General features: G+C 36.2%; 1 protein-coding gene across 1 annotated transcript; it reads left to right on the forward strand.

Moving 5' to 3' along the window:
- Positions 1-130: 130 nt before the first annotated feature.
- On the forward strand, positions 131-12673 carry LOC104496724 (apoptotic protease-activating factor 1-like; the record flags this gene model as incomplete). The annotated part of the gene is made up of 10 exons (XM_010139884.1): positions 131-262; positions 2561-2674; positions 3241-3419; positions 5169-5295; positions 7309-7434; positions 8046-8177; positions 10069-10194; positions 11257-11418; positions 11687-11815; positions 12548-12673. Coding segments are annotated over 10 exons (1353 nt in total), but the record flags the coding sequence as incomplete, so codon positions are not given.
- Between the last annotated feature and the right edge of the window lie 20 nt (positions 12674-12693).

Genomic DNA, 12693 nt, shown 5'->3' on the forward strand with positions numbered 1-12693 from the left:
TATATTTAATCTTATGTAATTTGATATTATTTCTCAATACTATACACTGTAATAATAATTGCGCAATACTGAAACCCGTCCATACCTTGCTATAGTATAAACTGAAAGTGTGTTTTGATTCATGTTGCAGAAGCTACATAAAAACATAGTAAATCAGTACAAGAAATACTACAAACTTAATACACCTGTTCTATCTCAAGAGGATTGCATGTACTGGTATAATTTTCTAGCATATCACATGGCTGGTGCCAACATGCAGAAGGTAAGTTCTGACCAGTGTCCTGTGTTTCCCTTCCTTACCCACTCCTACCTCTGCCTTTCCCCTGTTTTTCCCACTTGAACTCTTTCATCCCAGGCTTTTGTGCAGGCACACACTCAATGTAGAGTCCTTTAGGGGCTCTGCGGATAATCACTGTTATGAAAAGTACCTTATTTCTACCCTTTGTGTGTTGTCTTTTCAACCAGTTCTTGAGAAGATTTCTTATTTTGTATCATAATAGCATGTGGCTTTTTTTCCTTTTTAAGAAGCTTTGATAAGAAATTTTCTCTAAACCTTTTTGAAAAAAAGGCTCACTTTATTGTATAATACAAGTAAATTGGTTTCTTCAGAGAATTTGATTAGTTACTGTGTTCTGCAGAAGTCTTGTTAGTTTTTTTCTCTTATGTCATACTGATCTGCGTGTAAAAGCTAATTTTGTGTATTATCAGGTTTCAACAGCCACAAAACATCCAGCACCAGGTAGATGGGCAGATCTCTTGTTCTGAGGATTGCCTTGTTGCGTTTAAAATTTGCTGTCATTTTTGCCACCTAGTGTTCTTTAGGTACTGAGCTAGTGTAAGATGCAGATCACGCTGGAAGCTTAATACTTCAGTAGTCTCACTTGAATGTCTTTAGAATTCTTTCCTTGAATACAATTTGGTCCTGGTTGCTAATTGCTTTATTTCACATGTACTTAAAGCTTTTCAGCTGAACCTCTTTTAGGATGTTTCATCTGACTCGTGGTATAAAATACACTTTGTGTACTAGTATCTTATAGGAACCTTCAAAATTGATGTGGGCTACAAATGTAGATTTTTTAATTTTTTTTAGTTTACATATTTCATTATCTCTGACGTTTTAATTTCAGTGTGTTGGAAAAATACTTTTATTATTAGCTTTTCTACATTTTGTAGAATTAGCTTCTTGAGTTCTTTAGCCTGTCTCATTATGATTGTATACTTCCCAGAGTTTACATTCTTTATATTACTTATTTCTCATTATTTAGACATGTTTTCTATTTTTTGGAAGGCTAATAAAGATGGGAGGCATTCTTTGTCTTCGTTTAACCATCATAATCTTTTAATTCTTGCATTGTTTACTGATTTTAAGTTGGAAAATACTTCGAGCCTGTGCACTGTTGCCTCTAAGTGGTTTTTCTGATTCCAGCAAGTATGTTTTTTTAAGAAGGAGAGCTTTTTTAATTATGTTAATAGCAAGAGGAGTCTAAAGAAAACATGGGATGGGTGCTTGTTGAAGATGATCATCTGACTAATAGGGAGAAAGAAAAAGCTGAAGCATTCAATGCTTTTTTTCTCTCAGTCTCTAACAATACTGACAGGCCTTGGGCTACCCAGTCCCCTGAGTTCGAGAACAACAAGCATGGGAACAGTGACTGTACATTTGTGGACACTAAAATTGTAAGGGACTGGCTGTATCAGCTGAATGTTCACAGGCGATAGGATGAGAGGAAATGGCCTCAAGTTGTGTCAGGGAAGTCTAGGTTGAACATTAGGAAAAATTTCTTCACTGAAAGGCTTGTAAAGTCCTGGAACAGGTGCCCAGGGACATGGTGAGTCACAATCCCTGGGTATATTTAAAAGACATAGATGTGGTGCTGTGGGACAGGATTTAGTGGTGACTTGGCAGTGCTAGGTTAATAGTTGGGCTTGATAATCTTGGAGGTCTCTTCCAACAAAATGTTTTCATGATTCTAAGTCCATGGGCCCTGATAGGATTCTTCCCAGAGTACTGAAGGAACTAGTGAATGTTATGGCAGGACACCTCTTGATCATCTACCAAAGGAGTCTGGGGAGGTCTCTGCTGACTGGAAGCTAGCCAACATTATTCCCATCTGCAAAAAGAGTGTGAGGGAAGATCCAGGGAAGATTTTTAAGTTAGATGCAACTATAACGGATTTTTTGCTTTCATTCAAATTCAGCATCTGTTAGAAAGACCAACGGATCACTGTTGGCAGAGTGATCTTTGCTAGGCTGGTCTAGAAGAGAGCTGTATTTTAAACCAGGTCTTTTGTGCTACGCAAGTCAAGATTTGTATTGTTCCCCCATCCCTTCTCTGACTCACTGTATCAAAGAGCAGTCCTTTGCATTAAAATAACAAGCTTTACCTTCTATACCTGGAGTTTTCATATCTGATCCAGTAAGATGAAGGAAATAGCCTAAGTTTTTAACTAGAGACAATTGTACCAAAGCTGGAGTGTATTTCCTGTGCTTTTGTTTTTCCCTGTAAATAGATGGTGTTGTGAAACTTAATTTTGTGAACTTAAATTTGTCTTTCTTGTAGGAACTCCGTGATCTTATGTTTTCTTTAGATTGGATTAAAGCTAAAACAGAATTGGTAGGGCCTGCTCATCTGATTCATGAATACGTAGAATATAGTTCAATCCTGGATCAAAAGGTATGATACTAAAAGGTAAATGATATCTCTGTTCCAAATATATTTTTCTATTTTGTAATTGCATTTCTGGGGTGTATGTATAGATGGGAGGTATAGAAAGCTTCAACTGAAACGTAAAACCAGTACTTAAGTTCAACTTTAACCTGGAGAAGAGAAAAATGAGGAAAACTTAGTTTTCAGCTTTCGTTGTAACTTCAATGCGTGCCCAAGTAATTGACCATGGAACTCAGTAGCTAAGGTGAACAACAGTACCTAGTGGTGGGTACATATGGTACTTTGCTTTTCAGGAGGTGTAGAATTTTGTTAGCCACTTGGAGAAGTCTTTCTGATGTTTTACGTCCACTGCTTATTGAGTAAATCACTGTTGCCAATTTTCTTTATTTGAAAAATAAGGATAATACGCTTTCCTGAGTAGGAGAATGGAATGCTTCTGTCTATCATACATACTTGCTAATAGAACTAAGTGCTTCTGCGAGATTAGCTGCATAGAAAATTAAAAGAGCAAAGGGCACTTAGGAAATAAATCCACTTCCTGTGTTATCAAATGTTATCTGCTCCGTACATAGGATAGCAAGGTACGTGAGAACTTCCAGGAATTTCTGTCTTTAAATGGGCACCTTCTTGGGCGACAACCATTTCCTGACATTATACAGCTTGGTCTTTGCCAACCAGAGACATCAGAGGTGTATCAACAAGCCAAGCTACACGCTCAAAGAGAAACAGGAACATTTTATTTGGAATGGATGTAAGTAGCTGCAGTCCCCCTGTTGAAATGCTGATCCCTTGATCCAAGGAAATAACTTAATGTACAGCTGAATACAATGTATGACTAATATAAGTACCTTTTTAAGAACTGCTGTGTTTTTCCCGGGGAAAAAAAGTGAAATAATTTTCAAGAACTTGTGTTAGGAGGGGAACTCTGGATATGTAAGGCCACAAATTAGTAATAATTGCATAGAAGTAAATAGAGGAATATATTTTCTTCTGTACTCGGTGACTGTTCCTTTTAAATAACTATACAAGGATGAAAATAAGATACTTAAGTTCTCTAAACACTTTTATTTTTGAAAAAAGTTAGAGTTGTAGTGCAAATATTAGGTATGTTACAGTATGTCTTTAAGTTTTCTAGTAAAATGCACACTTTAAAAAGGAGGGCATTTGTGTTAACTTGCAAAGTTGTTGAAAGAGGCGAAATGGGGAATACTAAAAGGCTTTGTAATCTCCAATCTCGAAATTTCTCCTATTTAAATAATTCTGTGCTGTTTTCATATTTTTGGAAAATCCGCATATTTTTCAAGCATAGTCCTGTAGTCATCTGACTGTGGAACTGTTTCTGTTAGATTCTTCTGTTTGATGTTTCTGTTCTGATATCTGCAGTACCTAGTGCTTACAAACCAGAATTGACTCTGTCAGGTAATTAGGGTAATAAGCAGGCAGGCTAATACAGGCGTACTTGAATTCAGGTCTTCTCTTCGAGTATCTGGTTATTTCATTTTGCATAGCCAACCTAATCCTAACAAAAATGCTTGTTAAGTTACAGGGTTTGGGAGAGTCAGTCTCCAGGTAGTTCAGGGCTCTCACTTCGTGTGTGGAAGCCTTGTGCTGAAAAACATGACTGAAATCATCAGAACAGAGACAGGTGTTTTTTGTTTCACATCCTAGGGCAAGGTTCTAAAAATGTTTTGTTGAATATGTTGGTGAGTATACCGCTTTCTTGACTAGCGATTTTAGCTTTATTAAAATATGAAAAAAAAAAAGCTTAGATGAGTCAGTATTTTGCAGTGAAAAATTGCTTTCACTCTACAGTGCAGATGCTGTGAGATCATTTAAATGTTAATGTTTAAATGTTAAGCCTCAAGACTGAGACCGGTAATGATAAAAATTTGAAGTACCTTTTGCCTCTCAAAAAAAAATTAGTCTTGTAACAATCTATTAATCACTAAAAATCATCATATTACAGTGACAGCTTTCTGTGTTAAGATCTGGCTAAACAGGATGATAATGATTGCTACTAATTCTAAGTTTTTTTTAAAGTGAGGCAAGAGTCATCTAAGGTGTGTTAGATTCTGTGCTTAATCTCTGATTGTAATGCAGTATTAGTCATAGATCAGCAGAACAGGAGTTCTCAGGAAGAAATTTATATTTGGAAATGCCACATATCAGATCATAAAAATGTCTGCAGGAAGGCTGTGTCTTGTAGTGCAACAGCTTTGCCCATAAAGTAGCATGTTCATTTCTTGTGCACGTCTTATATTTCTTGATCTCTAAGCTGTGGAGGTCAATAAAAAATGAGCGAATGTTGGAATTTGTGTTTCCCTTACTACTTCGGTGTAACGGCTGAGAGGTAAGATATAGTGGGTTGGTTGGTTTTTTGGGTTATAAAGCTTGCTGCTCAAGGTATGTGAAAAAGTATTACCTTTTTATAGAGGCTTTTGAATGATAAAAAGGCACTAGGAAATCCTACTCAGCTAAAATCAGCTGTCTTATCCCGTAGAAATAAAAAATCCTTGAAAAACCTCTACCGTCTGGTTGTTCGTCCGCATAGAGATGCAGTTTACCATGCCTGCTTTTCTGAGGATAAACAAAGAATAGCATCCTGTGGAGCCGATAAAACACTTCAGGTAAGATACCTGTGCATGAGTGAAAAGAGATGCTGTATACCATCTTTGATAACATTGTTAACAGTCCTGTCACTTTTCTTTTGCTCTTGTTTGGAAATACTAGGGATCTAGAACATATTGGAGGCAAATAATTGAAAAAGGTGTATTATTATATAAACATCAAGTTGCATGTGTAGAGTAATACATTATCTTCAATTTCAAAAGCTAAACTGTGAGATTTCAGAGTTTATAGCCTCACCACTGTAATACATGGACTTGAAACACCTCTTAATGACATGGAAAAGTTCACACCCCAAGTAATGCACCCCAGCATGTTTAATATTTGCCTGCAAAAATGTTATTTCCAGTCACAGTAGACCTACAGAAATGAGAAACGTCAGACATTTTAGTTACAGCTTTAATATTTCTATAGGGTGGTGACAGACATTGTGCTACTTCCGTGCTTAATTAGTAGATTGTCTTAGGGAAGAGGAATAAATCTGGAGAGAAAAATAAACCTCTGAAGTTGAGGACAGTATTAACAGGCCCAGAGTGCTTAGGAAGGATGTTATGGGAGACAGGGAGGAAAGTGACTAATATAAATTTGCCAGCAGTCTGCCTGGAGCGGAGTCAGCCAGCTCTCAAGAAAACTAGCAATCAGCCAGCCAATAACCTGGTAAATTATCCATATTCCAGATAGCCAAAGATAAGGGAAAAGAGCAAATTTTCTGCAAGCCTTTGGTATTGTTTGGATGCTTGATAAGTTGAGTACTAAAGTAATAATATTAGTGGTGCTTAGTTGCTGTTCGTTTGGCTTCTTAATGTGTTGTGTTTTCATTTGTTTATTTATTTACTTTATTTGCTGGCTTCTACAATGTTATGATCATGGCATCCACTTTAAGGAGGTCCCTGGTGGATGTACTCACTTTACACTGTGCTGAAGTTGCTGTGCTGGGCTTCACTACTGACTGGCCTCATTATCGAGACTGCAGATTGCTTGTTTTTTGCTCCATTTTTCACCCAAAAAAGTAAAATCTGTGAACTGAGATTGCATTTAAACTAAACTTTTGTTGAAGAAGTAATAGGAAAATTAGAAATAATGCTTTTTCTGTGTTTAACATCAAAGTTATTCATGCTTTTTCTAATAGTGGCTAAGCTTTTTGGTTTTCAAGGCTACTTCTCCTGTTTCTGTAAAATAAACCAATAATGACTGCTAGATTAAGAACAGATATTCTGCAGAATTTACTGTAAAGGTAGATTTCCTGTTACTTCAGTATTTATGTTCTTATTTAAATAAACACTAACGATTTCGTTGTCACTGATACTACCATTCCGTGAAAAAGTAAAGGAAAAAATTCAAAACTGTAGCATCTGGAACGCTACTGTAAAGAACACCTTGTGATTTGTTTTAATAATTAAGATGATGTAACCTAAGGAGGAAAGGCAGGCCTTTTTTTCCCCCACCATTGTAAAGTTAAATCCCAGAATTTTTGGAAATTGATCAGTATGTGATATTTTCCCCCAGCTGCCCTTTTATTGCCTCAAAAAAAGCTCAAGACTCTGAGACTTTTGTCATCCTTTATGACTTTTCACTACTTCTTTTTTCTTGTTGTTCCCCAAATCATCAATTGCTGCTGAAATACTTACTTTCCACAGAAGGGTATATACACACACACCCCCCCCTGGAATTTGTAGAGACCTGGTTAATAGGTACAGTGTTTTGCAGTTCCTATTAAAAAGTACTGAGAAAAGATATGAATTTAGGCTTAGAAAAGGTCATTAATGAAACACATATTGCATACAGAAGTGTTTTTAAAAATCAGTTTTCACTATTTCTCTCCCTAAATATTTTTATAAGGATAGAAACTGTTAATTATAGCCTCAGTTTTGTAATTACGTTAATTTCCCTGAAATTATAAATGCTTTCAAAAGTAAAACAATTTTATGAAGGGAGCTGTCTGAGAGAATACAAAATCATATCTGTGTTTTTAAAATTGTGTGTGAGTTATGAGGTTTTCTTGTTTGTTGTTTTAGGTGTTTAAAACAGAAAGTGGAGAGAGACTCCTGGAGATAAACGCCCATGATGATGAAATACTTTGCTGCGCTTTCTCTGCAGATGGTAAATTTGTAGCAACTTGTTCAGCTGATAAAAAAGTGAAGGTAAGGAAATGAGAGTGGACAAATTTTTTTTTCCCAAGGTAATAGTTCTAATTTCAGTTTTAACCAACTCAAGCAGCACTGATTCTTGAGGCTAAAGGTTTTGTTAACTGCCTTAAATCTTACCTGGATAACTCACTACTTAACAAAGAGAAAAGCCCCACTTGCTACGTAATGTAAAATATGGGTAATGTTGACATCACACGTACAGATTTACCACTTATTTTACTTGTATTATCACATGATTCCTTTTAAGTAGAAGACAATGTGTGAGTCCAATCCTATCCGTAATGTGAGATGAATGTATTTGTAGCTATTTTTAAATTATTTTTCTCCTGTTACATGTGAATTATTTGGAATTTTTAATTCTTCATTATTGTAGCAAACTTTGAAATTCCAGTGTTTATCAGAAACTGAGTTATGACTTTTCCCCTCGTAACTTCTTGTTTCTAACTATAAATATGTGCTCTCCTTTTATCTTCAAAACATTTTTGATATATTATTAAGAATGTTTTAGGGCTTTATGTATATTTCAGCATGGTTTACAGATTTTTTTTTTTAATGAAGCACTTTGAATATATTTAAAAGTCTTTTCATCCTTTAATTCTATCCAGATCTGGAATTCAAGAACAGGCCAGTGTAGTTGTGTATATGATGAACACTCGGAGCAGGTCAATTGCTGCCAGTTCAATAACAGAAGTGGTCAGTATCTTTTAGCCACCTGCTCAAATGACACTTTCATCAAAGTAAGTGGAAAAGGTTGAGATTATTCTCATGCTGCTTTTCATAACAAGATAATAATCTATATATAAGTATATTTAAACATGAAAAACTAAGGGTTTTTAATGAGCCTAGTGGAAGAGAGATAGCAACAGCTTAAGAGTACTGACTACAGTTCTGTAATTGGTTTTCAATAAGGCAGAACAGGAGTGTTTATGCTTAGTGAAGGAGAATGGGGAAGTCCTCTTGGGCATGAAGGTGAGAACTTTGGCAAGACTCGAGAGAGAGGGTAGGATGGCAATGGGAGAGTATGGAGAGAAATACCTGATTGAGAACAGCGTAAGAAAAACAAAGGCAGAGGTTTAGGATCAAAACCACTGATAGTGTAGAAAATATGGATGCTGAAAAATTGGAGGGGAAAAAAGCATTATGGAAGTATAGCAGATATATTTTTTGATTAAATTCATTGGGCATAGTAAAGAAATGAAAGTGGAAGCGAACAAAATAACAGTAATCAAAGCAAGAGGTTTGTCAGGTTAACCAGCTGGCATTGTTCAGACTGGGAGTCAGTTTGTATACAGAGAAAGAGCAGAAACCAGGCAACAGAAGTCTGCATCTGAGGGAAGGGGGAAACCAGAGTTATATATGATACAAGTGCAATTTCACAGTACCAGTAAGCAAATCACATGGTTATCTGGTACTAAATATGCCCTGCCCATATATCCATGCCTTTGTTGCCATGTATGTGCTGATCTTACTCTGCAGCGGTGTGGTTCAAGAACCCAACTTGGCAAAAACCTTTGTTTGATGGTATTTGTATTCTGTTCGTTTAGTTTCCGTATGGTGGCTCAGTAGCCCAGTTCCAGTGCACGAGGACTGTTGGGAGTAGACCCCAAGAGTGAGGTTGTTAGTGGGAGGGTCAGCTGTCACTTCCAGCTGTAGCTAGCTGGATGTGAGGTGTTTTAATTGTGATGTGAAATCTCATTTGAAGAGTTGTTGCAAGAGCTTGTGTTTGTATAAACTGGAGGAAAAGTAGTTACGATCTGATGTCAAGATGGAAAGAAGAAGCTTTTGTGCTGAGCTCCTGGATGTTTCAGGAGATGCATTTGCTGTCTGAGACTGACACCTTGGACTAGGTAGATTTAGAAGGGACTTGTTTAAAATGACAAGTTTTATGCTGCAAATGTGATTAAAATTTTAGAGGTGTTTGATGCTTTCATGAGTAATGAATAACAGAACTGAAGTATGCACAATAATAAAAAGGGCCTGATTTTTTTTTTCCGGAGTACACTGTACAAACAACTGTTCTTTTTTGAGTTCCCACTTGAACACTCATGCATGTTTGTGGGTTGGTTTTTTTTTAATACAGTCTATGAGAAAGGGAATAAATCTGGAAACTGAGAAAGGGAACGTGGGTTATAGGCTTGGAGTGTGTGTGTGTGAGAGGAGTGGGGAGGAGGAGTCCTAAACAAAAAAACATACGGAATGTTCTTTTAACTTTGTTAAAAACTTTGGCAAGGATAATATTCAGACTGTCCAAGACTAACCTGAGAGATTTCATTTTTGTTATTACATGTAAGCTGCATAAATCTGAACTTCAAGCTGAAAGGGGAAGAGGCAAGAGGAAGCTTCTTTCTCCAGCCTGAGGAAACTTTCAGTAACTTTGTGCTGTTCAAAGGCCTTTTCTACACTGTAGAGAAAGTTTAACTAGTTCTGATGTTAACAGTTTTCATGCATGTTAGCAGATGGAGGTAAATTACGGGATAGCCCAGGATATAGCATCAAGTGTAGGTGGGTAAAACTAAGAAAAAAAAAAAAATTGAGGTTTTGGTCGTGTAATTTTGGGAAGAGCATGAACAATCTGTCTTTGAACAATTAATGGATATGATGGTATTTATATGTTTATTTCTTATGCAGCTTTGGGATTTGAACAAAACATATTGTAGAAATACAATGTTCGGTCATGAAAATTCCGTCAATCACTGCAGGTTTTCACCAAATGATGAATATATTGCCAGCTGCTCAACAGATGGAACAGTAAAGGTACACAGTGTTTTTTTAAATCAAATGTTTGTTTTGATGGTGGATTTTTTGGGGGGATAAAATGCAAAATATGTATAAGAAAACTTAGTGTCTGCGTGATCGTCTTTAATGAATTAAATCTTGAAACAGTTGATTATTGGTCCTGTTTTTTTGCAAGATTATGAAATGGCTTGTCCAGTACCAGGACTGGGTGCTTGTAGTTGTAAATAAAACCTAGGTAGCCTCATTTTGAATCCTTTATTTCTCACCATCTTTCCCCACCACCGCCCCCCATGTACTGTGTTAAGAAAACTTGAGGGTGGGAGTGAAATTTGGTATAAAAAAAAAAAAGTAATAAGTTTAGGTTAATTGATAGTTCTGTCACTTCTGAAAATGAATCATCAGTAGACATAAAAATTAAAACAATTTCTATGTACTATGTATGCACTAGGAAAGAATTGAGAGGTTTATGTGTTTTTTCCCCAGAATTAGTATTATTTTTATTGCCATTGGTTGCAGCAGAGATATACTATTAAACAAGTGCAGTAATGGAAACATTGTTGTCTTCTATAGAGTTGCTAAACCAGGAAAGAAGGGTTGCCATCATTCAGAACGAAAATTGTGATGGAGGGAACAGAAATATTCAGTAGATTTTTGGCAGGTCCCTCAATGAAATTAAGGTGCAAAGCTAGATTTATACTGGGTTTCTTATGGTGAGCAGACTAGAGTTGCAGAGCAGGTATTATTTTTGGTTTTATTAATTTTGTTAGAGAAGTTGTTGAGACAGCATTGTAGCTGGAATGATAGGGGGAAACCCAGGAAGAGGGTTCTGCTAAAGTATAATCCTCTTCTTTGTTTTTTGGAGGGTTTGGGTTGGTTGGTTTTTTTTAGTCTAAGCAGTCTGGGCTTGTGAATATTCTAATGCTGTTTCTTGACCAGGGAAAGTAGCAGAGGCTTTTTTGTATTCTACTTCCTGCCCCTCTTCTTTCCTTGGAGTGACTGGGAGTTACCTATCCCCAGTTATATTCTGTATCCACATCCATAAAAAGAGGTTTTGTATATTTCCTTTACTTTTTATTGCAGATTTGGGAAGCGCGCTCAGGAAATCAACTGAAAAGTTTTGACATAGAATATTTCTTCAAAAATGCAGATGAGCAAGCAGATGATGTGGAGGTCTTAGTAAAATGTTGCTCTTGGTCCAGAAATGGTGACATGATTTTGGTGGCAGCCAAAAATAAGCTTTTGGTAAGTACTTCAGTAATTTTCTGGAGGTGGTATATTACAATGTAGGTAGAAATTAGATTAAAGATAAAATTTCAGGCCACCAAGATGTTTCAGGTATGAGGTTCATGGTTTCAACTATGTGTAAAGTAAAAATACCTGGGCATTAAACTCCCTGACTGAGAGAAATACCTTCTAAGTTCAAGAATGTACACTGTTGAGCGTATAAGCTATTTGTTTATTGTGAAGCCATTCAAACCGGGCACTAACTATTGTAAATATGTCTTCACAGCTTTTTGATGTTAAAACATGCAATTTGTTATCACAAGTCGTTGTAAGTCATCACAGTACAATCCAATACTGTGACTTTTGTCCTGGTGATGAGTTAGTAGCAGTTGCTCTGTCTCACTGTTCTGTTGAGGTAAGTGATTGACTTTGCTTTAGGAAAGACTACTAGTAATTAAAAATGTTACATTTTACTTAATAGTTTCTTGTATTCAGAGGTGAAACAAATGTAGCTATTTTGGCAGATGAGTGCTTCACTCATTTTAATTTTCATTAACTTCTGAATGTAAAATACCAATTGTGAAATAATGTTTTAAAGTTTTATGTACATTTTGGACAACAAAATTCATGTTTACATAAAAAGACTAGTCAACTAAATTTACTGTCGCTCTCAGGAGTATTACTTAAACCAAACTCTCTTTCCTTCTGCGTGCTACTACAGAATGTGGCAACTCCCTAAAAAGGAATGAAACAGCTAGAATAACTTTGGGACTAGCATGGCTAGAGTAAGCCTCTACAAGTATCAGTTTGGGACTTTTTCTATTGTTTGGGGGTTTTTTGGTTTTGCAGTCTATGTGGTCAAGATGAACTTGTTTTGGTTTTTTCTTTTTTAATACTATAGTGATTTTTTCTTTTTTTTCCCCTCCCCTTGTCTTTTGAGATTATAGCAGTCAAAGAGGCTGCTGATTCAATTTGCCTGACCATCGAAATGTGATAAGCAGGCACAGTTCATTACATCTGTTTTCAGAATGAGAAGTAAGAAAATACTAGAAGAAATAGTAATTAAGTATGCTGCTTTTTTTTGCACTGTTTTCCCTGTAAATGAAGTTAAATATATTTGCATTCTTCTTTCATATTTTTATTGTAGTTATGGAATATTAAATCTTTATCAAAAGTGGCGTATTGCAGGGGACACATGAGCTGGGTTCACTGCGTGACGTTTTCAGCAGATGGATCTTTATTTCTGACATCATCTGATGATCAGACAATACGTGTAAGTTGACATCTTTTTTT

Source organism: Buceros rhinoceros, unplaced genomic scaffold (assembly GCF_000710305.1).
Source record: "Buceros rhinoceros silvestris isolate BGI_N320 unplaced genomic scaffold, ASM71030v1 scaffold26497, whole genome shotgun sequence".
NCBI lineage: Eukaryota > Metazoa > Chordata > Aves > Bucerotiformes > Bucerotidae > Buceros > Buceros rhinoceros.